The following is a 26,608-nucleotide window of genomic DNA, read 5'->3' as shown; positions in this document are numbered from 1 at the left end:
ATAAGGAGCAAATGAGAAATCTTGATTTCTGAAGGACTGACCTTAAATCTTTGCACACTTCTGCTCTCTCTCAATCAAATGACATTCGTCCTTGTTTACATGTATTCCCAACACAGCCAATTATTTTAAATATATGGTGAGTCATTAAAGCTTTGCTAGTTTTGCAGACATTAAAGCACACCGCTCGGCACACTGGGTCACTGTTACTGCTAGTACTTCCTGCTGTACTTCCCTGTTCTGTCTTTAAAGGATGCGATCACAGTGGAATGATATATACTGTACAGACAGACGTGTTGCAATACTCCAGGGAAGAGGAATATGTTTGCATTTTAAAAAGGCATTGTGGATGTGTTTGCCAACTTTCGATGAAGTCGGGGGGGGGGGGGGGGGGGGGGGGGGAGACTGATTTACTTCAGGAGCAAAATCATTCGAACCTTTAGCGGCACCAGTGGGCTGCAGTGAAGCGATGCAAATATGCAGCAAGATGACTAAATAACTTGTGATGTACAAAATGTTACAGATGAGAAAAGAAATGAAAGCTCCTAAAGAATGCAATATCTCCTGTGAGGATTTCCTTACCCTCCTGTATGTGTATTTTAAAATTTTCAGCTTCTTAGGAAATACTTTAGGGAGCCATCTGTAATAAGACTGTAATATACGCACACCTACGCTATTTTTCTTTTACGTTTTAGACTGTTGTGAAACTATGTTTATGTTTCATTTATGTTTTCAATCCTCTGGAAATTCGTTAGCACTTTTAATATGCACGACTAACAACATCTATGAGTGATCGCAAGTATTTATGAATACGTAGGGAGGGAAGTATCTCATTTGCACATCTTTTCTTTGCTTCACCATCTTCTCTGCTGAGCAGATTGGGGCTCTAAAATTTAAATTTAAAGGTCTGTATTTATTAGTAATGGGCTTTAAATAAATATTTAATAATATTTCTGAGATGTTACTGACTGTCTCGAGGCATACTAAACATAACTATGGTAATTTCTCATGTTCTTCCACATCATTTGTATTTAGGTAATGCAGTTTACTTGTTCTCTTCACATAACTACAAGGTTAGTCAATCAATCATACATACATGGTAAATGGTAAATGCCTGCATTTGTATAGCGCTTTTCTAGTCCCTAAGGACCCCAAAGCGCTTCACACTACATTCAGTCATTCACCCATTCACACACACATTCACACACTGGCGATGGCAAGCTACATTGTAGCCACAGCTGCTCTGGGGCGCACTGACAGAGGCGAGGCTGCCGGACACTGGCGCCACCGGGCCCTCTGACATACATGCATGCATGTATCTATGTAACTCTTATCCAACACAGGGTCACAGAGGGGGTTGGGCCAGCTGGCATGGACACATTGGTATTTAAATGATGCTCAGTTGCTTCAGGGGTCCAGTGTGTCAAGAAAATATTCCCCACACCATTACACCGCCACAACGATGAACCATTGATACAAAGCAGAATTGTTTTTTACATCAATTTCTGACCATTTCCTGCAATTCGAGACTCATTGGAGCATGCAATGCGTTATCATTCTTTCACTGTCAAATTGCAGCCTTTTTCCTGTTCTTATCTAACAGGAACAGCACCCGGTGTGGTCTTCTGCTGCTGTAGCCCATCAGTTTCAAGATCTGAGGTGTTGTGAATTCACAAATGCTCTTCAGCATACACTGACTGCAATGAATGGTTATTCTAATCGGGGCTCTGGCATCAACCAAACATTTTCACCCAAATAACTGCCATTCAGGGGATATTTTCTCTTTTTAGGACCATTACCTTTGAACTTTAGAGAGGGCTGAGCAGGCAGCCAGCCTGCCGGGTCAGCCGTTTCTGAAATATCAACATCTGTGCCCTGTTTAAAATCACTTAAATCAGCTTCCATCTCCATTCTGATGCTCAGTTTGAACTTCAGCAGGTGACTGGCTAATTGGATTAGGATTAACAAGCAGCTGAACATGTATACCCAATGAGCTACTGAGTAATTTATTTAGTCAATCTGAATCATCTTCAGAGCCTCCTAACTTGAGCTTGCAGAGTTGCATTAGTAGCTTGCAAGAGAGATATTGGTAAGTGACTTAAACTTCACTTACACGAAAAAGGACCAAGTTGCCTCCTGTCAACATAATCAATGCAGTAGTTTTACTTTCACTTTGTAGGCGTAACGTTTCCTGTCTCTGAAATGTGCAGTTAGTGCAACACGAAAGTCGGATCTACTGAATGTTAGACACAGGTCTCCATGTGGTTTTGAAAAGTTAAGCCCATGGAAGTCCCTCAGAACTTCATTCTTTCAATTAGCCAGCAGGGGGCAGCTCCTCTGGATATAAACAAGCCTAATGCTAATTGAAAACTTCAGTAAACAGTTTACCGATGAATCACGAACACTGGTTTCTGATCTCATTTAATACAGCTTGACATTCATCGTGTAAATTATGGCCTTCTTTAGAATAAAAAAACGCAGGGTGAGCTTTGAAACCCCAAGCCAACGTCTTGAAAAGATGATTTTAGTGGGTGACATCATGTCTGGCTACAACCATTTTTTCTAAACAATCTGTGTGTCAGAATTAGTGCACACAAATCAAAAGCTGTTGTGGGAGAGCAAAACAACAACAAAGTCTGATTAATTTAAAGTTATTGGTACTGCTGAGCTTTCAGGAGATATCCAATCCTCTTTTGCTATGTATGACCATTGCTCACCCTGAGCTGGATAATTTAGCAGATATCAGTAGTTTATGATTAATAGAGTAGGTGTGCTTTGCAAAAAAAAAAATTCACTCACATATTCTGAGGGCGTCTTGTCCAATCAAGACACATAGGCAGAAGTGAATTAGTAAAAATCTTTGTTTACTTTGCACACAGCAGCCTCCTGTGAAATCCTAGCTTATGAAAAGAAAATAACTTTCTTAGTTTCTCTTTTGATTTGTTCGCAGTTATGTTAGACATAATCTTACTGTTAGTCACTCAAATGTGCTCTGCATGTAGCTTTGCTTTATCCAAACCAGTTGTTTATTTCCAGTATGTCAATCACATGTTTAATTACTGATTCCTTCAAATCTTAAAAGGTGGTGCCACTGTGTGATTTTCAAACATTTATAACTTGACTGTTTTGATTGTTTGTTTACAGCTTTGCCTTCACAGCATTGCACTCTATGACTCCTGCTGACAGCATCTGGTTTATCTGTGGGGATGTGAAGCCGTACTCCTGTAGGACCTCAGCCGTGTGTTCTCCAGTAACGGGGTCGGAGGTGAGGCAAGGCTCAGCAGGAGTGCGAGACAGAACCGGGGCTGGTCGGGGGCTTTCTTCCCCACTGGAGTCCTTCATGAAAGAGCCTCTTTCCCGGTTATGTGGGTGTGAGCTCACCTGGTCAAAAGACAACACAGGTGTAACACAAGCATCAGTCCCATCAAAAATCTCTGACCACTCCGCCTGGCTCTTTGAGGCAAAACGCTCTGTGAAGATTCGTCTGAGCTCTGGCCAATCATCAAAGCTCATCTGAGAAGGCAACTCTCCAGCATCCAACTCTAAGCCTAGAAAGAAAAAACAAAAAAACAAAACTTTTTATGACCCAAAAGTAATATCAAGTTAAATAAACTTCAGTATAACAAGCTGGTGCAGAAGCAGCCAACACTTTCATCTCAGTATGGGCTGCTGATCTTGCTGAAGGTCCAAGTTGGCCACATGATGTAATCATTTTAACCACTCGTTACTGCTCTACTAAATAATGAATAATGACTCCATGTGCAGGATTTAAGCACTGACTTTAATATAGCAGTTTTTTTCTGTAATTTCTTATGCACAATTTCTCTTTCAGCCAAATACGACAGACAGGAGTGATCAGCAGCGCAGTATTTTCATATAATGAATACATGGTATGTCAAACAATGATTTTAATGAACACACGTGTGGGAAGACACTCTGTACGCAGACAGCCAGTAGTCCTCGACTTAATCAAAGCATGAACAGATATTTTATAGCATCAGGGTTTGTTTACTGACGCCCCTTCATGCGTCACCGGTACATTTTATACATAGATCAGATCAACACCAGAATGACTTTTCACCTAGAAAATCATCTTCTATTTTCATGGCTTGGTACTTTCCGTTCTTATCTTAAAATGAATTGTTCCTCTTTCTTGCCGAGACAACAAGGACGGTTCCTCTAAATAAATTTAACTAATGTGTGTGTATGTGTTGACCTCACATGCTCTTTGTGTCACCTCTTCACCTACTGTCTGTGTCTCGTCCTCAAATGCTCCTCAAAATAACCTGCACTTAGACTCTGCTTTCGGTTTCAGTTCTGCAAAAGGCACACTCTGCAAACCTGCAACTTCCTGTCAGCCTGCAACTTAGTCTTTCTGAAAGACACACACTGTTCAACCCCTGAATGCAATATAAACTCCAGATTATATTATTAATGCAATGGTAATAATGACAATTATTTAACAATAGCAGTAAAATAATTTCCCTGCTCCACACTCCCTCTCTCGACCTCTGGAACACCAGAGGTCGCAATACATTGTGTCCTCGCTCAGACCCTCTCTGGTGGTCTCGGACCTCGAGATCTCCAGGATCCTCGTCCCTCCTGTGGTCGCCGAGATCTTCTGCAAAGGAAACAAAACACCTTTTCCTGCACCTCCCTAACTTATCCTATCTGGGACTCTTTAATCAAAAGCCTGATCCTAATTATCTTCTTAACTTATTGACTTGTATTTATGTATACTCTTCAACGTTACTCATCCCTTTAAAACTCTTTAAGCCCTGCTTTCACGTCCGGTTGCTCGCTCTATTTTTCCCTTATCTGATCATCAACATCCTGTGCACAAATTGTCGCTGCTGCAAGTTCCTCTACTCTAAAAGATCCAAAAGAAAACACCCATTCTAATCAATTAAGTTTAAGCATATAAGCAATTACTCCTGTATACATTTCATCATAGCTAAATGCTGCCTTGAAACAACTCCTGTGTGTTAACACTAACTTCATTTTAACCATGTGGTAGTGGGCACATCTGCCATATTGAGATAATCCATCCCACAACGTGGTGGCACTGTGAATGCGGGGTCCTGGAAGTGCAGGTCCTTAGAATGAGGTCCCACCAGCTCTGGAAATTCTCTGGAAATTCTTCCCACGGGACATTTCCCACTGGGGCAGTTTCATGATGACAAACTACTCTCAGGCATTGACCTAGAAATTGATGGTGACATGCTGCACCCTGAAGCCGTGCAGACCTACCAACGCTTCATATTACTGAGAGATAAGAGGCGGCTCGTCATTCTTTTTTGGCCATTTTTAGAGAAATGTTGTGCCACATAATACTGACCTATGAATCGCCCAAGCCTCAAAAAGGCACCTAACTCAGGGGATGACAGTTTGACAGGCCTTCAATAGCTTTTGCACCATTGAGCCATTAGCTGAAAACTTGACACATGTGCATGATGTACATTATGTAAAAAATATTGAGGAAACTGGACAGGTGGACAGGAAAAAAAAGTGACAGGACCAAAAAACTCTGCAGCAGATGAGCAGTATCTGAAAGTCACATCCTTATGAAAAAGGTAAAAAAAAAATCCACACCTGACACAGAAGCTGAGAGATGCATCTGGCCCTTCAGTTGATTCATCCACTGAAGCCTCATCAGAACTAGTCTCAGTGGAAGCGTGGCTCTAAAAACGCTGTTGTTGAGGAAGGCAAACAGGGAGAGAAGGCTGAGGTATGCTAAATTTTCTGTTTCTGCCTGCATTTCCGCCAGTGGTGTTGGGCATGTTTTCAAAACCGATGGAATTACGAAAGTAGAAAACTACTGTCCGATTTTGATCCCCCATGTGATTCCACCCGGAAAGCATCTGATTGGCAACGGCTTCATTTTTCAGCATCAAAACACACTGTCAATGCAGTAAAAGAATACCTGGATAGAAAGAACCCAGACCTCAAGATTACTGAAAGAGTTATCACTGAAAAAGATATTACTGAAAGATCATCTTGACAGAGAACAAAACAAAAAGCAGCCAACATCCAAAGAAGGGCTTTGAATGATCTTCAACAAGTCAGGAGAAATATTCCTGACGACCACTTAAAAATGACAACAAAAAAAAAGCTTGTGTAGGAGAATCCAAGCTGTGTTGAAGAGTAAAAGTTGTTGTAAGAATTCAGTTTCAGTGTTTGCCTGTTTCAACAAATCGCTGCATTCATTTCCAATTTTCCAAGTAAAATATGAAGCAATGAGGGTTAGCTCGAGACTTTGGCAGTGTACTGTAATGCTTCACTTTGCTCAAATATTGATCAGAGTCATGATTGGATGGGTTACAGGCAGTTTTCTGATTCATTCATTTTTGGATTGAACCTTAAACTTGATTCTTAGCCACCATAAATGTTTCCTATTGTTGATTCAAATAAGTCAACAAACCTTTAAGCAGCTGTTTGTAGAACTGAGGTTCAATGGCACCAACAGCCATGAACTGTCCATCCGAAGTCTGGTAGGTATCGTAGAAGGGAGCTCCACTGTCCAACATATTTTCTCCTCTAGACCGGTTCCACAAACCAATACTACGAGATTTCCATAAAAACGAACCCATATATGCTGCTCCTTCCACCTGAAGAGTATGAGACAGGAAGACAGGGATTCATATTTCATGTCATTGAAAAAAAAGAAACAATTTTCTTTTCATTTTTATTTTTTCCTTTAATTCATTAGTGTGAGTGTAGATAACTGTCACACATATGACAGAGGATATTGTTTTTTTAAGCAGGTTGGCATGAAAATCTTTAGAGAACAGAAAATACAAAGCAAAGATGAAATGTGGTGTCAGTGCAACAACGACACGCACAAATCACATTCTAAATACTAACACAGCTTTCTGTATTCAGAGCTTATTTAAACTGGTGCCGCTTCCACTGCTGCTGAGTAAACAGAAAAAGCTTGATCAAAAAAATAATGAATGCATGACATAAAAAATGCAAATAATAACATTGCTGGGAGGGAATCAGTCAGCAATAGTCCTTCTGCAAAGGCAGTAAGAGAGTAACTACCATCACTCTCTTACTGCTGATTACAATCACTTTGTGTGACCTCTAATTGACAGCATGCTTATTATTAAGGGTTACATGAGCAAATACGTTTAACTGGATTTATCAATACATCAGCTAAACATACATACCACATAATTAACATTTAACTATGGCAGTGGCTGAAGTTTAAGCTTTGAGTCACATTAATCTTGTGCTTGGACTTTGTTTTTTCCCCTCACGTTTTTTTTGTTTTTTTTACTTGCCTGGCACTAGAAGGGTCAACGACAGCACTAAATTAGCACAAAGACACTAGTACCGGCCAAATGGTTATCATAAAAACCAATGCTGGCATCAGCCCCGGATTTTACAAGCTGTGCATCTATATAATACAGCTCTGTGAGCCGTCAGAGACAAAGCAGAGTGGAGAAAGATCTCCAGCTAGTCGGGGCTTCAGTGATTTCACTGTTACTCGCTGCCAAAAAAACCCCCAAATTATTGTTTGAAGAATATTGCTTTCTCTTTTGATTATCTTCACTCATGAAAAATGCATTTCTGGTTTAGAACAATGAGACCATAAGTGTGGAGTGCAGTGTTAATAGTCTGTTTTCTTGTGTACCTCATACTGTATACAGCAGCTGAATCCACTCATCCCCTCAATAAGATCTCTAAGAGCAAGAGCTGACACAAAAATAGGAGAAAAATAGGAGATCATTGTCTGTCTTTATTTAAAGCTATAAAACCTGCAATCATTGATATCTTTAACCGCTTGGAAGCAACGCAAATAACTAAGGAACACAACACTGACATATCATAGATTTTTAAATCGATTTGGCAAACATTAGCAAGCAGCTGCTTATTGGACTTGTGTCTGTATCCACCTGCTGAACAAGCACCCAGTATTTATTATCTTGAGTTATATTTAGCTGTTTTTGTGGTTTCTATTATCATCTAAATACTGCCTGTCTGTTGTCTGCTGCCAAGTATAAAGTGTAGTGTTGAGCGAGCCTTCCAGAGTCGTTTCACTGAAAAGAGCTCGGAGGGCAGTGAGAATGAACACTGAAGCTTCAGAGTAGATTACTAAACAATGGGGGGAAAATCAGCAAAGCAAAGGAAGCTGCACACACAGGTAATCATACCTTCAAGTGACTCTTTCACAATCAATGTTTCTAAATTCCCTGAAATTGTCTGTAAAGTGCCCACAGGTGTGAATTTAAATATGTCCACGTATGTCAGAATGGCAGAAAAGCACACGATGAGCGTGTAATGCACCCTGCCTTCAGATACAGAGCGTGCTGGCACTGGCTGCAGCCCACCTAAGCATCAAAACGATAGGCATGTCAGGTACGGACGGACAGTAATGGACACTAATAATATAATTGATAGCAGACCAGTGATGTTGAGAGAAAAATTAGAAATCATGTCGAACATGTGTCACAGTTGGTAGTTGTGATGCAGTTGGTGTACTGCTGGGCATTTAATCAGCTCCTGCACTGACACATAGAACAGGCCACAACAGGTGTTTCTACAACCTCACGCTTCATTAAAGAGAATCCAAGGCAATATAATAAACTAATCAAATTGATGTTCTGTCTATGTAGTATCATTAACAACTTGAAAAACAACATCTGCATTATTCTACTTATAGAATAATGAAATTTTTATTATTTTTATGGTTTTTTGCCATTTTTTCTGCATAAAGCTTAACTTCAGTTCTTTTCATAAATATAAAATAGTTATTACTTTTAAAAATTTTAACCCTTTAAACACCAGTTTAATAGTAGAGTCTGGCGCATGTCATTGATTCACATCAACATTGATTATTGAATACCATTGAATACCAGTTAGATCACATAATCCTAGGAACTCATAAATGGAAAACATCATAAAACCCCAATTTCTTTTCAAAATAATACATGCCATCTGATTTCTTTTCTAACCATGATGGAGGTTAGATGTGTAGCAATAATTAACAGTATCAATGAATTTTATGCGTCTTTGTTTTTTTGTGCAGTGACAGAAGAACAAAAAAACTCCCTCTCAGCTTGTTCGTGGCCAAAAATGGCCACCCCTGTTTATGTTACAAATGTCTATAAAATTCATATATATTAAAGCATTTTTCTACTTTCATTGACTTGATTTTTTAAATTAGCACCAGTCCTAGTCATGAAAACCAAAATATAATTCAAATTCAGATATTATACCCTTTGAATACCAGTCAGATTATGTATTATTACTACGCTTTTGGGGGAAAATAGTAATAGAGTTCACATTTTTTAGCATATGAATGATGAAACCTAATATTTTTTTTTATCATCATCGCAGGTCAGTAACAGTAACAATGTTACTGGGGGGGGGGGGGGGTTGAATGAATGGCCAAGAAGAAAATCACAATTTTATATTCCAGTGTGTGCTTCTGTGTTCATCCTCATTAGCAGCAAGATGTACTAACCACAGTAGAGTGGTTTTTGTAGCACACTTTCTACACCTGGTGCAAGGGGCTGCTGCTGCAATCCTGGAGGTGCACCTTTTGCACCTTCTTCTCACTTCATTCACAGCAAAATCTCCAGTGTTAAATTAACACTGGAGAGTGTCTATATGGGTCCACACCTCTGAGTGTTAAATACAACACTGTTGAGTGTTAAATTAACACTTTTGACAGTGTTATATGTTTAAAAGTAACCTAGTCAGTTTTGAAGATTAACAATGGCTAACACTGAGCAGTGCTGATTTTCTAACACTGGAAAATAACTCAAAATGTTAGAAACAGTGCTGTTGTCGTTTGAGCTGCAGCTGCAGCTGCAGCTGCAGGTTTGAACAAAATGTCCTGTGATTGGGTTTTGGGTTTTTTTAGAGTTAACATTTTGGGTATGGTCTCTTTTTATGAAAAATACTGAGTAAAAGTGCTTTTAGCATGTGCTTCAAAGCTGAGTTTGACTGGGCTCAATAGCCTGCATCGACAGAAATTCACTGCAGCATCATTATTTATTCCAGTCTATCTTGCAAATACATGTTTGTGCTGCAATGTCATGCTCAAACACAAACTATTAGATCCTTAAGATCAAACCTATGTCAAAATTGTTTCATTATTTTTGGTCCATTGGAGTGTGGTAAGCCATCAAAGGCCGCTACTAGAAACTCGGAATATTACATGAAATCGCTTGCTTGGCCAAAAATGGGTAAATGATGTAATTTGGTAAAAAACATTAAGTCAAGTCAAGTCAAGTTGGCTTTATTGTCACTTCAACCATATACAGTTTAACAGTACACAGTGAGGCGAAACAACGTTCCTCCAGGAACCAAGGTGCTACATGCAACATGAATTTACAACATAATTTAACAGAAAAACTCTAAACTAGCTAACTAAGAGGCCTAGTTAGCTGGCTAGCTAGACAGACTAGACAGACTGACCTAACATAAATTACAACATAAATTAACAAAAAACTACAATTTTCATGTGTTGAGTTTAGAATGAAAGCATTTTTACCTAAATCGCATGATATTGTACTGTCAGTAACAAGGAATCAAAAAAGGTGGTTATAATGGGTTTCAATTGGCCAAAAATAGCCACGATATAATCAAGAGGAACAATTTGGTGTATAGTGAATATTATTGATATTATTAAGGAGCTGATGTTGAAAATTAAAAAATCCAAAAAAATACACACCTTTGGGAAGTTTCATTCCATTTGCATTAACAGAACGAAAATGGTTGAAAAAAGAATAGTGAAGTACAAAAAGAGCAACAAAAAGACAGTAAGCTGGATAGTGGGGGAGAGAAAATGCCACATGCTGAAAGGTTAGTGAATAATCAGAAGCTTATCCAGGGACTAACGAGTGGATAGGATGCACTTCACCAGGACCAACAAAACTGCAGGAACTAACCTCAACCTTCAGCTTGCCTCAAAACTCAAGGCTGAAGAGCCGTGAGACTGAATCAGGTCATTTAAAGCAGCAGAGGAAGGAGATGAAAAACAGGTGGGCGAAGGAACTGATTGAGACTGCATAAAGAACAACAGGACAGAGCAACAGCTCTGGCACCACCCCACAGCTTCAAGCAGTCCACCTGCACCAACATAACATTCTCCTCTTGGAAGCCCAAATGAACAAATGCTCCTAGCAGCAATACTGACAGCCATATCAGGCACAAAATAAAGCTGTAAGTACTGGCACAAAATGCAAGAAGTTGCCACTCTGCCAGCCTCAAACCTTTGAAAATCAAGTTAGAAAGAATAACATAAATACTACAGTATCTTAATTTTGGGTTTTGATATGATATTTTCTATAAATTTGCACATCACAAATAATAACATTCAAAATTGCCTTTCAGTCGCAATTTATCACCATGCCTATTTAGGACATCTCAATAGTAGCTTATCAAAGTTGCTTATTCTTTTTGGTAGTTCAAAAAAACTAAACAACCCCCCACCCCAACAAAAAAAAACCCACTAGTAAATCTGGCCTTAAGAATTCTACAAGTAAAATAAAAATACGTTAAAATTAATTAAATACAATACGAAAGATGCAAGTTTTAGTGTGCAGTCTTACGTTGTGGTTATTAATGGTCTTTTCCCAACACCTCTACAATCTAATCAACTGTCTCTATTCTAATTGGAGGATAGATTTTTTTAAGCCATCATAAAAGTGCTGTACCTGACTGGATTATACTACAGTAAAATCCAGTCAACATATGTACTGATCATGTTTGTATAGGATAGGTAGGTAGGGTAAAACCATAATTATGTATGCATTAATAAAAAAAAATTATTTAACACACATATTATAAGTTTCATAAAAAGGCTGAATTTAAGCCAAAGATTTTATACTGAATTGTAATACTCTGCATTTCGCATCCCTCATTAAGTGGATGCTGACATGCATATGCTTATGCCACTAACAACCTGAGGGTGAGGACACTAAGTAACACAGCATGAAAATTGAAATTACACCAGACCAAACAAACATAAAATGCATTAAACAGTTCTATGAATTTGAATACAGCGCTAATACATACTCTATATTGCCAAAACTATTTGCTCCTCTGCCTTCACATGCACATAAACTTAAACATCCCATTCTTAATTCATAAGTTTAGTATGATGTTGGCCCACCCTTTCCACCTGTAACAGCTTCCACTGATCTGGGAAGGTTTCCCACAAGGTTTTAGTGTGTTTATGGGATTTTTATGGGGTTTGCTTTGTGCACTGGTGCACACAGTCATGTTGGAATGTGAAATTGTACAAAATATCTTGGTATGCTAGTAAGAGTACTAACAGTTGGTTTCACTGGAACTACGGTGCTGAGCCCAACTCACTCTGGTTGCAGCATGCTTTACACTAACGCTTGGATGCAGCTGAGAAAACTACTAGATGTAGTCAATCAACATCACTAACAAGAAGTTAAAAGGCCTTTGCCTTGTCAGGTTTGTTGAACTGCATAAGCAGGGTCTCTCGCAGTGCACCATCGCTGCTGGATGTGGGATGCAGTAAGACAGTCATTTGGAATTTCTTAAATGATCCTGAGGGTTATGGAACAAAAAAGACAAGTGGAAGACCCCAAAAGGTTTCACCAGCACTGAGCCAGAGGATCCAACTGGCTGTCCGTCAAGACACTGGACGATCCTCGACCCAAATTAAGGCCATTACTGATGCCAACTGCAGCCCCATAACAATCAGACGGCATCTGAGACTGAAGGGCTTCAAAGACCTCGTCTCCTTGAACACCACAGAACTGACCGTTTGGACTTTGTAAGAGAGCATCAAACATGGGACAATGAAAGGTGGGAGAAAGTTTTATTCTCTGATGAGAATGTTTTCTATGCGCCAAAGTGGAGGAGGCACCATAATGGGGTGCTTTTTCCTTCAGTGGAACAATGGAGCTTCAGGAGGTGCAGCGGCATCAAACGGCTGCTGGCTATGTCCAGATGCTGCAGAGAGCATCCCTCGTGGGCCCTTGTTTGCATGGTAACAACTGGGTTTTTCAACAAGACAATGCTACAGTGCACAATGCCCACAGGACAAGGCACTTCTTCCCGTGATCTAAATCCAAATGAGAACCTTTCGGGATGGATGGCAACGGAAGTTTACGAAAATGGACAACAGTTCCAGACAATAGATGCCTTTCGTGTGGACATCTTCATCACTTGGAGAAATGTTCCCAGTCACCTCATGGAAAGGCTTGCATCAAGCATGCCACAACAAATTTTTGAAGTGATCAAAAACAATAATGGTGGAGCTACTCACTACTGAGTTCATATTTGGAACTTTCATTTATGTTTTGGGGGGGTTTACAGTTTTTTTGGAGGTGTGGTCCTAAACTTTTCATCTGCTGTAAAACGGCCTGTTTCAGCTTAAGCATTGTTTTCAAACAATTGTATGCTCAGAAAAATGTTTTGTCTCAGTCCCACTTCTTCTTGTTGCATGTTGAAGCTCTACTTGGAACATTTTTAAGGTCCAAACATGCAAAATATGATTTTTGCCCGTTTTCAAGTGGTGTTAAACTTTGAGCCTGTATTAATACCTTTTACCTTAAGTGGATCTGATAAAACCCCAAATAAATTCAAACTTGTGTACCCAAGTTAAAAATGTAAAAATATTAAACTTCATCCCCTCTCTGAGCTTTAGCACTGCATCTCAAATCTCTCTACAGCCAAAATAACTTTCACTTTCAGAACTTGTGATCAGTGAACAGTTCCCCACAGGGGTGAGATGTGCAGCTTCTTTCAACTTGCGAAACTGCAGCTATCTACTACAGCTGCTGTCTGGCACATCCTTCAGTTATGAAGGGCATCTCTGAAATTACATGTACAGTTTGTTGGCTTTGCAGCTGATGGCACAGCTGCTGTGCTGAGCTGATAGAGTGCGTGAAAAGACAGAGTGAAAAGATCATCTCTAACTTGACCGTCATTCCCGCCGTCAATTACCTGCGATCCATGAGTCTGTAAAACACATTACAGAGCTGCATCATTTTCACGTATTTATGACTTTTAATCTGAAAGGTTTGCTGCTGATCTCAGTAAACATGATCGAGTTTTATCCCTCCCTGTCCAGAGATTTACAAATATGAGTTAAAGAGAAGCGGTGAAGTGCAGAGGATGCTATGTGGGAAAACAGAAAAAGTCCATCCTAAAAGCAGACTGTTGTCTTAGGAATGCAGAGGAATATCTATCTATCATTTTATAAATACACAGCATTTTATACCGTTGCATTTTTACATGGTTTCACACACGCACGCACGCACGCACGTACACGCACACGCACACACACACACGTAACACATTACAACATACCTGTAAATGTTGTTATATGTTAAAGTTCTGAAGTCGTTTAGTTTAAGTTCATATTATTCTATAACATTACACTGACAGCAGCAACAAATAGATAAATAGTCTAATAGGCTTGAGAGTATACAGGACTGCTCAGTTAGTGAAGTATTTTATATAATTATTATTTAAAAGTATCCCACTTCTTGCCCTATGGCAGCTGCTATGGGCTCCAGATAGCCCGATCCTGAGTTGGATAGGCAGAAGAGAACAGAAGAATGGATGGATTATGTAAAAACTGTAGAACTGCTGCAACTTCAAGCCACACTGGTAGCTATTTTTTTCTAACAGGATAAAAGGGTTGCAAACGTATTGCACTAAACAAAAATCTCCAAAGGATGTTGTGATGTTCCTGTTTAAAGACAGACTCAACTCTGTTTATCTGAACAGTGCAGCGCATTTGACGTGAGGGCTGTCAGTCTGTAGCTGCACTTCAGAGCAAAGAATACTGCTCTTTTTTTTTCAGCATTTTGACAAATCATTGTAAATACTTTAACACTTTCTATCACTTTAATTCAGCCGCCTGGTTCTAAACATTTTTCTGTCATAAGACAAGCTCAGAGCACACATTTATAACTGCTTCACACCCACTAGCATTTTTCTGTCTTTGCCTAATAAACCAGATGTTTGCAAGGAATCCACCTAATGACTTATCCTACTATCACAGGAAATACAATCACTTGAAGATACTCACACGGGCAGCGGAGTGGACATCGCACTGATTACTTTTTTATTATACTACAATAAGTACATTAAACTAATTTTTCATAGTGTGCTTAGTGTTTCCTATGCTCTTGCAGGGGGAAAGGTATAACAGCCACACAGTTTACCACAGTGCAGTGCAACATAAAACAGAACACATAGTCTTAAGTTTGCAGGGCTTCTGTAAGTCTGAATATGTGCCAAGCACTTTGTACCAAGCACCTTAAGCATGTTATGATAAAAACAAAAATTTCTAACTATTACATTTATACAGTTCATGATAGTAGTTGTTTACATCAGTGGTGCTTACCATGCTAGCATCAATGATCTGTCCTTTCCCTGACTTTGTCCTCTCCAGCAGCGCCAGGACAATCCCCAGAGCGCACGTAAGACCACCGCCTCCAAAGTCTGCTAACAGATTCAGTGGAGCGTAAGGCTTCTCGCCGCTGCGACCCAGCCGGGATAAAAGGCCTATGACAGGAATGAAAAAGTAGAAGCTTTACGCAGAAAAACAAGTATTGTTGAGCTCAGTGAAAACAAAAGAGCCACAACAAACAGCAATGCATGAAAGATATTTAGTGGTGCGCAAGTGAACAAAACTCCTTCAATGGGTTTATTTTTCTTCTAGTCTGTCAAATCCATTGCTGGCATTGCTAAAGCAGCATGTAACCTTTGCTTTGTATTTTTTCCCTCCTTTTGCTTTTCCTGTAACAAAGGAATAGCATAAAAGGACCTTGGGGCACCGACTTAGCTTACTGGGATGAGGCGACGACCATATGCTGTATAGCACAGCGTGGCCGGCCCGGGTTCATATCTGACCCGTGGCCCTATAATAAGGCCAAAAAAAATCGTTTCTGTTGTTTTCTCACAAAGTACCATATAAGACAATATTTTTGGCTCGGCTTACATTGATGTCATCATTCCCTTTAATCCTTTATAAACATGGATAGTTTGGCTTGGTGTGCTGCAAAATAAAGCCCAAACAGACTATCAAAACTTGTTATCTAGACCTTTAAAATGCATCCTTGTAAGTGTAAATGTATGTATAAAATATTTCACCTCCTTTGCTGAAACTAAAATGATATTATTAGGAAACCACTAATGGGCTAATTATAACAGAAATGTGTTCTTGAACAGAGTTTTAGGGTGACTGCAAAGACTCTCTGAAAAAAATAAAATAAAATAATGCTGCAGTTAGTGAGTACAATTTATTACCCAGCATATGGCCATGAAAGTGCAAGAGGCCATGCAGATGGCCTTTTTTCATTTCGTAAAGACACCAAACGTAGGTGAAAGAGAGGGGAATGTGTGTGGGGGGTTAAATGCTTTTTAATATATTTTCAAAAATCCATCAAGTTCATCTGGTATAACCGGTGCCAACTGATTGATATTAACAATATGAATAAAAGAAATATCTAGAACCTCTTCTAAAATTCTCATTAATGCTTTAACAAGACTGAAGAAGAACCCTTTAATAAAGCAGTAAATCCTGCTTTATTAAAGGTTTCTTGGGGCTTGTTTAATTGGAGGCACAACTAGAAAGTACGTTTACATTATCAGACCTCATTTGGGAGTTTGTAGTCATACGCCCACTTGTCCTTTTAATAGATAGACATGCTCAACTGCTCATTAACACAAATATCTGAGTGAGAGCACGTAAGAATGTATGTACGCTAGTCTGCTGAAATGCAAGCTCTGCTCTAATTACACCTTACGATGCCCAAGTATAGCGACAATAAAGGAATCTTTACCTTTATCTATCTGATCAGCCAATAACAATTGAGTGTATTTCGGCATGCAGACATGATCAACACAACCACCACGACATCAGAATGGGGAGGAAAAGTGATCAAAGTGGCTTTGAATGTGATATGATTTAGTTCCGAGATGTGCAAGTCTATATTTCAGAAACTCTTGATCTACTGGGATTTTCCCACACAACCATCTCTAGGCTTTACAGTGAATGGCCAGAAAAGGTCCCTGCCTCCGGTTCTTCTGGTGAGATGCCGACATCTTTATGAGTGACTTAAACCCATTCCCACTGTTCTCAGAGATTCACACATTACACTCTTGTTAAGATTTTAATTTTTTTAGGGTTATCCCAACCTCAAATTATCAAGTTCATGAAGGCTCCCTTGTCATTTCAAACCCTTTTATTCAAACCCTGTGTCAGTCTGCAGTCCTTCACACAGTTTATAGCGCTGCCATGAAGTTTTAAAATGGGAACTGGGAATGTGAGTACATACCTTTTTATATATGAATTTTAAGTTTGAAGAAATGGTTCTAACTACACTGTTTTGAAAAAAACGAAACAAGGAAACAGTTTAATCACAAAGCCAGAGAAGGATAAAAAAAAAAAGCCTTCGTGGTTGTTAAGGTAACGCCACATGGTAGGTAAGAAAATGTTAACATTTCTATTTAAAGAATTTTGAAATGATGCTATTTAAATATGTTGGTGTTTAATGGATTGGCCCATATTCTCTCAGTGTATCCTGGTTCTGCTGCAAAACACCTCACCTTGGAAGTGACCAGGAAGCATCCTAGATCAGTGCTTAAACCACCTTAACTGGCTTCTTTTTTTAAACATGAAGGAGCATTGAGCTCATTTCTAACTGTGAGATGCAGACACCCTTAAAAGGGCCTGTTTTCACAGCTCATGTGCACACGTAAAAGAAGGATAAAATAAATGTCAATTAATAATAAATACATATAAATATTTGATGAAGTCTGCAGTCTTATGAGTCTAAAATTTTGATCTGAAAGCATTAACAGTTGTGTTACCTGACATGGCAGTGTAGTTGATGTCATGCCCAGCTACGGTGGCATAAGATCCACTCTGACCATATCCAGTCAAGCGAGCGTAGATCAGCCGAGGATTTTCCTTTAATAGCTCATGTGGACCAAGGTCAAGTTTCTCCATAACACCTGGGCAGTCAAAATTAAGTCCACATGTAAATTTAATCACACATTACCTTTTCTGTTTCTGCTACTGCTGATGTTGGTTTTCAAAGACTTTCATATTCCTACGTGGCTTGTCACCTTATGTAAACCCTTTGAAGACACATAAGAGTCAATGGCATTTAAAAATTAAGAATCTTCTATGTGTAAAAAAAATAGGAGTATAATAAAACACAAAGTTTTTTTATATAACTCAAAGAGCCATACTTCTGTGTTACATTAGGATATATAGTTTTCTTTCCCTAAATTGCCAACTTGTTATGTAAGTGAATTTATAAGAATTAAGTTGTTTTTAAACATTATAATTACTTAAGTAATTCTGTACATAAGTACAATAATGTTGTAGAGAGCAAGACACCTTGCTGGCACTATTGTGCTGCAGGTCTCACCTTTGCGATACGGCTCCAGGACCACATCAGACTTTATGCAGAGCTTCCTGAGCAAAGCTATACCCTCCGTGGTCTTCAAGTTGATGGCCACAGATCGTTTCCCCCGCGCTTGTGTGTCCAAAGACGTAGGAACTTTGGTCCGGTCCACACGGATCACCTTGGCACCAAAGTCTGCCAGGATCATGCCGCAGAAGGGTGCGGGTGCCAGGCCTGCCAGCTCAATAACTCTAACCCCAGCCAGTGCCATGATTAAAGGACTATAGGATCAAATAACAGAAACTTCTTTCAGTTTAATGCAATCCAATGCAACACCAATAGCAGTAGTTGGGGGGGATGGGGTGGGGAGGCTAATATCAGAGCCTGTGATGTTAGGAGAAATTTAAGTTTAGCTGACAAAAATCTGTTCAGACACACATACAGTCTAAAAGTCTGCCAGTCTATGTCAAAGTGTTTGCAAGAATATGTAGTTCATATAACAGTACATGTCTCCAGAACAGCAGTTTTCCATGATGACTCACCGACAAACACCCTCAAACTGAGATGAAAACAATAACAGCAACACTGTACTGGCTGTAATGAGGAACCTTTAGCACTAACTGTAAGTGCAGCTTCATTTCTGGACTCAGTGCCAGAAATGGTACGGTCTGATTATGCCCTGCAGCTCAAAGTGGGTGTCACATTGTGACAGAGGAGAAAAAGCTGTTAATAACAGCACAGTAGCAGCCCCATTCCTGGACCGGTAACATCAGTTGATGTGATCTCATTTCTATGTTGCTCATGACCTGCAATCACATGATCTTTTATTATTGTGCCTACATTTTGTGGGAAAGACAGAGAAAGGGGGCCCATTTTATGCTTTGCACATCCGTCAAACATCTAAATTGATGCTGTGGTCATGCTGCAACACAGCAACATCATTTTTTTCTTTTTAAGATGGAAAGCTTTGCAGCGCATCAAAGGGAAACACACAGGCAACCGGGACAAATCTCTGAAAGTGCAATTTCGGGTGAAAAATCCTTGGGCGACAAACCTTCTGTTTAAGGGGAATGAGGTCGACCTTGGCAAGAGTGAGAAATCAAAAAACAGATTTCAAAGCCACATCGTATCAGAGGATCCTTAGAACACTACTCTCTGTGTGAATGTTATTGGCAATGGAGCCAGACTGTGTTAAGAGGCAATAACACACAGCTTCAACACTGTACCTGAGCTGTACTATAATGTGAATTTGCCTGAAGATAAACAAAATAGTGAGTTTTCTTATGGCAGACAGTTTATATATGAAATGAAAGAAACACGCATTTTGGTTTATATAAACATTGGTAATCCAAAGACGAAGACAAATTTGAAGAGAGTTCAGAGGGATGGATGATGCTCATTCAACAGAAACACTCATATTATGAGTGTTGATATTGCATCAACCAGAGCTCTGGAACTTCTCTATTGGGACAATAAAACAGTTTAATTTATACAACACTGTCATATTAGCTTAATAAGGACTCATAAATAATTACATGTAGCTGCTATGTTTTCTGAAAGAAAAAAATGATCAGACTTTTACTAAATATCAGCTTCAATATTGGTCTTAAAAGTCCTATATTGGTTCTATTGCGTATCTGCGGACTTTCTTAAGTGACCTACCCAAGGTTAAGTGTAAAATTGGTGAGGTTTTAATGTGGTTGGTCTGCTGAAAACAAACCAAGAAAAACTGGATCTGCTACTATTAAGGACATTGCTGTTGTGAAAAAGCAATCAGTGCCAGAGTGACTCCCACAGTCAGTGGAAGTGGAAGTGATTGGGAGCAACAGCAACTCAGCAACAAAGTGGAAGGCCACCTAAAATCACAGAGAGCAGTCAGTGGATGCTGAGGTGCATAGAAGTAGCCAGGTTTCTCCAACTTCCTGAATCAATCACGACAGGCCTCCAAACTTCACATGGCCTTCAGATTAGCTCAACACCATTGCATAGAGAGCTTCATGGTATCGGTTTCCATGGCTGAGCAACTGTATCCAAGCCTTAAATCGCCAAGCGCAATCCAAAGCTTCAGTTAAAGCGGTGTAAAACATGCTGCACTGTGTGGGGACTTGGACTTAGCTCCTTCCTGTTCCAACAAAACTGTACATCAGTCCACAAAGCAGGTTCCACAATGCCATTGGAGGTACAAGTTATCATCTTCCGGTTGAGTGAACGCTGGCGCGACTTGCTGCCACTACTCACCGATATCCTTTTATCTTTTTATATATATTTTTCGATATATCTTTTTTCGAATGAGTTTGGTGTGGACGAAATTGACTTGCCTGCAGAGACCTGACCTCAACCTGACAGAGCACCTTTATAGCTGCAAAAGGTGGGCCAACATATTTTAAACCCCATGGTTTTTGAATAAGATGTTACTCAACTTCATATGCATGTGAAGGCAGACAAGCAAATACTTTTGGCAAGTAGTGTAGAGTATACTGACAGACTATTTTCTGTTTCAATGTTTCCTATGCATACACCATGTATATAGTTCACTCACACATATATGTATAAAAATATATTGCTTTTTATTTATTTATTTATTTATTTTCCCCTCATTGTATATTGTTTTCCCTTCTTTACTTTTGCACCTTGTGGTCCAGCTGCCCAATTTCACTGTGCAAGAAACTGCACAACGACAATAAAACTCTCTAAGTCTCTAAGTATAACATATACATGTAAATATGTATTATAGTAAAAACATAAGATGGATGTCTGTGCAGGTCCTCAGTCATCCAGGTCATAGTAGATGTTCATCTTTTTGACCAAGAGAAATTGTTTAAGAAAAGGATAAAGGAGGCTGTCTACATCCACTCTGAATGACCGTCACTAAGCAGACACTAACTATCACCCACCTACAATGCAGTCTTGAGATCCCTCCCCAGTCAAAAGTAGGACTTCCGGTTAGATAATGAGAGGGTGAAGACGCGTGTGCCACAGCTCCTGCACCTGATTTTACGAAATTTCGACAAATATCAAAGTAATACATCTTCTTCCCACAAAGCAACATAGGGATTGTGAAGAGTGCATTCTTCTCCAAATGCCTCCAAAAAAACTAAATCCGAAGCTAGTGGCGACAGAAACGACCGAATTTGATGTGGCCTCAACTGAAAATGACGGCGCCAAAGCTGGCACGCCAGTTAACTCCGCACTCGAGGAATATACTCAAGGTAACAAACAAGTACTCTCTGCGATTACTTCCTTGGATAATAAGATAACTCAAATGAAAATAGACGTTTGCGACACCCTACGTGGGGAAATCGCAACGCTAAGGGCTGAAAATAATGAAGCCATCACAGCTCTAAAAACGGTAATGGAAAATTACAATGCACAGCTGAAAGATCTATCAGAATCAGCGACAATCACTTCTAACTCCGTGGTGAAACTAGAAGAAAAAGTCAAACAACTTTCTAATAAAGTGGAACAACTGTCCGAAAAATGCACTGATCTGGAAGGGCGTTCAAAGAGGAAAAATATAAGGATAGCCGGAGTACCTGAAGGTAGAGAAAAAGGTCAACGTCCTAGAGACTTTGCGGCAAGGCTACTACGAGACCTACTAGACCTGGACGAAACCCCACTGGTGGACCGTGCACACAGAGCCCTACGAGTGACCCCAGAAGAAGAGGCCCCGCCACGACACTTGATTGTGAGGATACACTATTGCCATACTATGGAAGAAATACTTCGAAGAATCTCCATCAGGAAAAATCTGAAGCTCGGAGATATCCGCGTTCAGATTTTCCGCGACCTACCCCAGGCGGTGGTAAAACGACGTGCAGCGTTTACTCCAGCAAGAAACCTGCTTCGAGACCAACCCGGAGTTAAATATGGACTTCTATACCCGGCTAAACTTAGGGTGACACACAATGGTACGGAACTGGTCTTTATAGATCCCAACGAAGCACTTCGCTACGCACAAGAAAAATTTGGATCTCAATAAGGACGGCATAAGGTAGATAAACCAGAGCTCTGCATCTGGCCCAATGACACGTACTTACTTTGATATAAAAAATCATCATTTGCCCAGGAGCTATGGACAAAGGAAGTTTTGAGATAGAATATTTTGGTAAGCTTAGTTTTTGTTATAGCATCCCCTCGAATTTTTTTTTTTTTTTTGTTGTTGTTGTTGTTGGTGTTGTTTAATTATTTGCCTTGTTAGTTTAGAGAAAAAAAGGAGCATAAGCTATGTTATGTCAATTTGTAAAAACTACAATCATGATACTTGCTCTCAATAAAAATATTTGAAACGAGATCCCTCCCCAGTCACAATTTGACCCATGCGCCCTTAATAGCTTACATTGTGGCAGAGGGTGGTAATGTTTAAAAAACAATTCACACCTTGAATTATCCTGGGGTATCCACAATAGTGAGTTAATGAACCAGGATCATTAAGAATCTCCAATAGTTGTTTCAGAACTAAAGAACAAGAAAGTCCCGTTGTCTTCTTTTCAAGCACCCAAGACTACCAGAAGAGGACAAACTAAACCACAGTTGAAATACCCTTCCTGGTGGTCTGCAGCGACAGAGACGTTTAAACTTTAGACTTTGAAACTGGACCTGAGTATTTTATTCAAAGGTCAAAGTGACATCCATTATCAGTGAGTGCAACCATGCACACTACAGTACACAAATGTCCACAGACAGTATAAGATTCTACTTTTATACTGAAATCCTTTCTTTCCGTTACTTTATACTGTCTATGGCACCATGCACACGTAGCTCCGTTTAGTACCCAAGTAACGACACTACTCTACCAACAAACTCAATGCTTTTGAGCCAATCACTGACTGCAGTTTGGCCCAAAACGGGCTATTTCTCGGTTACGTTATGCGTCATGAACAGTCGAAGCAACAAGGGGAGGCTACAGCACCACAAGTGGAGCACATCTTCACACTGCGTCCGACACTTTGTATAGCACTAAGGAGCAGTTTGGCTTACTTTCAAGGAGAAGACAAGACACCTCTGCTGAAGCTGCGTGCACCGGGCGCCTGAGCAGACTGACGTTACAGTGACCGCTGGATATGTCTGAAACACTTTGGGGTGAATCACGTGTGTACTAAACAACAACTACATGCTTACGACATAACAGTAACAAACTTAAGAAAGAAACACACACGAAACAGTCATACCAAACCGCTCATAACTGTCATAGAGTTTCTATCGTAGCTAAATGTATAAAAAGTAATTCTGGCCAAATTACACAGGTGCAACCAACAGGCTGTATAAAACCCAACTCTCACTCAAATATACCGTCCTCCAAGCCTCCTGCTCGTCCTCACCTGTTCAGCTGAAAAGATGTTTTTTTGTTCAGAAGAGGTTTATACGAAGTAAACAACTCCGAAGGAGTTCACTGGGGGAGCTAGTTTTAATAGAGTGGTTAACTCCGCCTAGCTGGGCTGCTTGCGGTGTACGCCGGTGAATAATTAGCGAACACCGTCTGTTGTGAAGAAGCAGCTTCCTGGTGACCTCAGAGAGACAACTGCTAGGTTTTCTGGGAATTGTAGTTTCCACGTGTCGCTAACGTATAGGGTAATTTTAAGTGAGTGATTGAATGAAAGAGCATTCAACTCCACAAAATAAAATATGTAAATGTTACACCACTCCAGGACAACTTGGTGTAAACAGCAGAACCGAGTTTATTTGGGTACTTCAGAACCGTGGCTTTCACATACAGAGCCCAAAAATACACTCTTCTTCTTTTTCTTTTTCGAACATAGTTTTTCTTTTTTCGTGACTGCCCCCTACTGGTGGAAAAACATGTAGCAGCCAAAAATCCAAACATATAGTTGAATAACACAAATACCAACAGATTTATGCAATGTTTTGGACATATTTTAGCTTTACACTTTACCAAGTGCTACATTCCTCCCCTGCTAAATAAATGTTGTCCCAACATTGAGGAAACATGACAATAAGAAACAAAAATAAACAACTATACTTCTCTTTTCCTTGTGACAACGTAGAGATGGCGTAAGTCGGAATAGGATTTAGCAGTGCTTTAAGATCACTTTCATGATGCACTATTGGACCTCAGGTGACAGAATCACATGTTACTCTCTTACCAGATAAGCATCGGCTTATAACAATGCTGAGTTGTTTCCAACAGTCCACATACAATTATTACCCTCTAAGACATTACTATCACTTTATCACGTGCTCCGGAGCTTATCAACTTAGATAGTAACCATTTAATCACAATTAACCTCATCAAACATAACGATCCAATGTCTTACACTACCATCCCAAAAGTATCAAATACTTGTGTCACCATATTGGTAAGGCCTTGTAAGTCCCCATACATTTTTGAAAAGTAACATCATTTAAATTCAAAAAAACTCTTTCACAGTTCAATAATAACTAACTGGCACATAAGCTGCATAGTAAGGCATCTGTAGAGCTGCCCAAGGTACTCCAAACTGGTCATAGAATGGCGGTGCTGCTGCACTGGCATACAATGGGTTAACACTGTGACCAATTGCTCTTTGAACTGGTTGGCCAAACGCATCATAAGTCAATATTTTCCGTGGACATCTCTCCCTCTGAGATCTTCTCGGCTGCGGTTCCGACAGTTCTGGGTTCATTTCACTGGGCTGACCTGGCGAAGCAACAGTGTCTGATGATGCTGAGGTGTCATGTTCAGCGTTACCTTGTCCATTCACCATTTCTACTTGAAACTCTTCAGCATCCACTCTAAGCTCCGTGCTCTTTCGCTGAAGGTCCTGGTCCAGTTCAGTAGCAGGTGCAGACACCATTAAATCCCCTTGAGGCTGACAGTGGTGGTGCCTCACTCTCTGAGACCAATACTGTTCTTCATCATCTGAGCTCTCTATATGGTTCGATGCGTCTTGTAGGTCTCTTTGTTTTTGTGTCTGTGTAGTGTGGCTTCGTTCAGTTCTTGTTATTGTGGGAAGCGGTAATGCATTACAGGGCATTAACATGTTGCGGTGGAGGATACGGCCTCGCCCAGCACCACGCTCCGGCTTAACCTCATAAACAGGGCTGTTTTCCCCCTTTTGAGAGATCACTATGTGAACTTGATCCTCCCAATAGGAGCGTAACTTTCCCGGGCCTCCCCTCTCTGACATGTTCCTGACAAGTACCCTGTCCCCAGGTGAGAGTACAGCACTTTGTCTCTTCAGGTCATAATGTGATTTCCCTCTTGCCAGAGTCTTTTTAATGTTTCTGGATGCAATGTCATATGCTTCTTTCATTTGTTGTTGCCATTTGTGAGCATAATCCTCATATGATTTGCATTTGTTCGTCTCACTCAGTCCAAAAATTACATCAATAGGGAGACGTGGATGTCTACCAAAGAGTAAATAAAAGGGCGAGTACCCTGTCGAGTCACTAGTTGTGCAATTATAGGCATGCACAACTTTGTTTACATAGTCACTCCAGTTTCCTTTCTTTTCCTCATCCAGGGTCCGGAGCATTGACAGCAAGGTGCGATTAAACCTTTCCACTGGGTTCCCCTGTGGATGGTAGGGTGTGGTCTTTGAATTGGCTATTCCTGTGTACTTCTGCAGCTGTTTGAATAAATGGTTTTCAAATTCTCTGCCTTGATCGTGATGTAATTTACCAGGAAAACCAAATTTCAAGGAAAAGTCATTAAAAATTTTGTCTGCTGCTGTTTTGCCAGATTTGTTGCGTGTAGGGTAGGCTTGAGCAAACTTGGTGAAGTTGTCCTGTAACACTAAAATATACTCATACCCTCCCCTGCTCTTTTCGAGATGGACATAGTCTATTGAAACCATTTCAAAGGGTGCAGTAGCCGGCACGTGACACATGGGGGCCCTACACTGAACTGTAGGTTTTTTCTGAATATTACATTTGCACACCTGTGTGATGAAAAACTCAATATCTTTGTACATATTCGGCCAATAAAACCTACTCCTTGCCAAATTCATCACACGGTCCACCCCCAAGTGACCCATTTCGCAGTGAAGGTGTTTGTACACCAGTTCTTTGTGTGATTCCGGAATCACAATCTGAGTGTAAGTCACAGTCTTTCGTATCAGCAACCCGTCATCTGAGATAAACAGCTTTTTCCACTCGTGTAGTAGCTGTTTTCCTGTAGGGGTTTTGAGCGCTGATGTCTTGTCAAGACTCGCACCAGTACTCTTTAAGTTAAGAACATAAGCTATGGCAGGGTCCTGCTTTTGAGCTTGCAATAGCTCCTGCGTTGTGATCCTCACATCTGGCAGATT

General features: G+C 40.1%; 1 protein-coding gene across 4 annotated transcripts; it reads right to left on the bottom strand.

The window, feature by feature from the left end:
• Positions 1 to 394: 394 nt before the first annotated feature.
• amacr (alpha-methylacyl-CoA racemase) lies at positions 395 to 23,821 on the bottom strand. 4 transcript variants are annotated; one of them, XM_076886617.1, is made up of 7 exons: positions 23,340 to 23,415; positions 18,387 to 18,643; positions 17,821 to 17,964; positions 15,350 to 15,510; positions 6,419 to 6,605; positions 4,243 to 4,618; positions 3,412 to 3,545 (listed from the first exon to the last, which is right to left on the bottom strand). In XM_076886617.1, the coding sequence occupies exons 2-6, from the start codon at positions 18,631 to 18,633 to the stop codon at positions 4,290 to 4,292; spliced, it is 1,068 nt and encodes a 355-aa protein (XP_076742732.1). In that variant the 5' UTR covers positions 18,634 to 18,643; positions 23,340 to 23,415; the 3' UTR covers positions 3,412 to 3,545; positions 4,243 to 4,289. The 4 variants fall into 4 exon arrangements, with proteins under 4 accessions (XP_076742730.1, XP_004549764.1, XP_076742732.1 ...); XM_076886616.1 differs by having other exon boundaries at positions 3,416 to 3,545; positions 4,247 to 4,618; XM_076886615.1 differs by lacking the exons at positions 4,243 to 4,618; positions 23,340 to 23,415 and adding an exon at positions 23,681 to 23,821 and having other exon boundaries at positions 395 to 3,545.
• Between the last annotated feature and the right edge of the window lie 2,787 nt (positions 23,822 to 26,608).

This window comes from Maylandia zebra, linkage group LG7 (genome assembly GCF_041146795.1).
Source record: "Maylandia zebra isolate NMK-2024a linkage group LG7, Mzebra_GT3a, whole genome shotgun sequence".
NCBI classification, from domain to species: domain Eukaryota; kingdom Metazoa; phylum Chordata; class Actinopteri; order Cichliformes; family Cichlidae; genus Maylandia; species Maylandia zebra.
Note: the sequence above shows the minus strand (reverse complement) of the source record. Positions and strands in the feature narration are given on the sequence as shown.

Bases quoted from the DNA above. Each gene is read 5' to 3' on its own strand.
- amacr (XM_076886615.1), bottom strand. From the start codon at position 18,633: ATGGCACTGGCTGGGGTTAGAGTTATTGAGCTGGCAGGCCTGGCACCC. The intron at 15,511-17,820 runs GTAACACAACTG...TTCCTGTCATAG, and splicing joins CAACTACACTGCCATGTCAG to GCCTTTTATCCCGGCTGGGT. The intron at 3,546-6,418 runs GTTTGTTGACTT...TTTTCTTTCTAG, and splicing joins CTACAAACAGCTGCTTAAAG to GCTTAGAGTTGGATGCTGGA.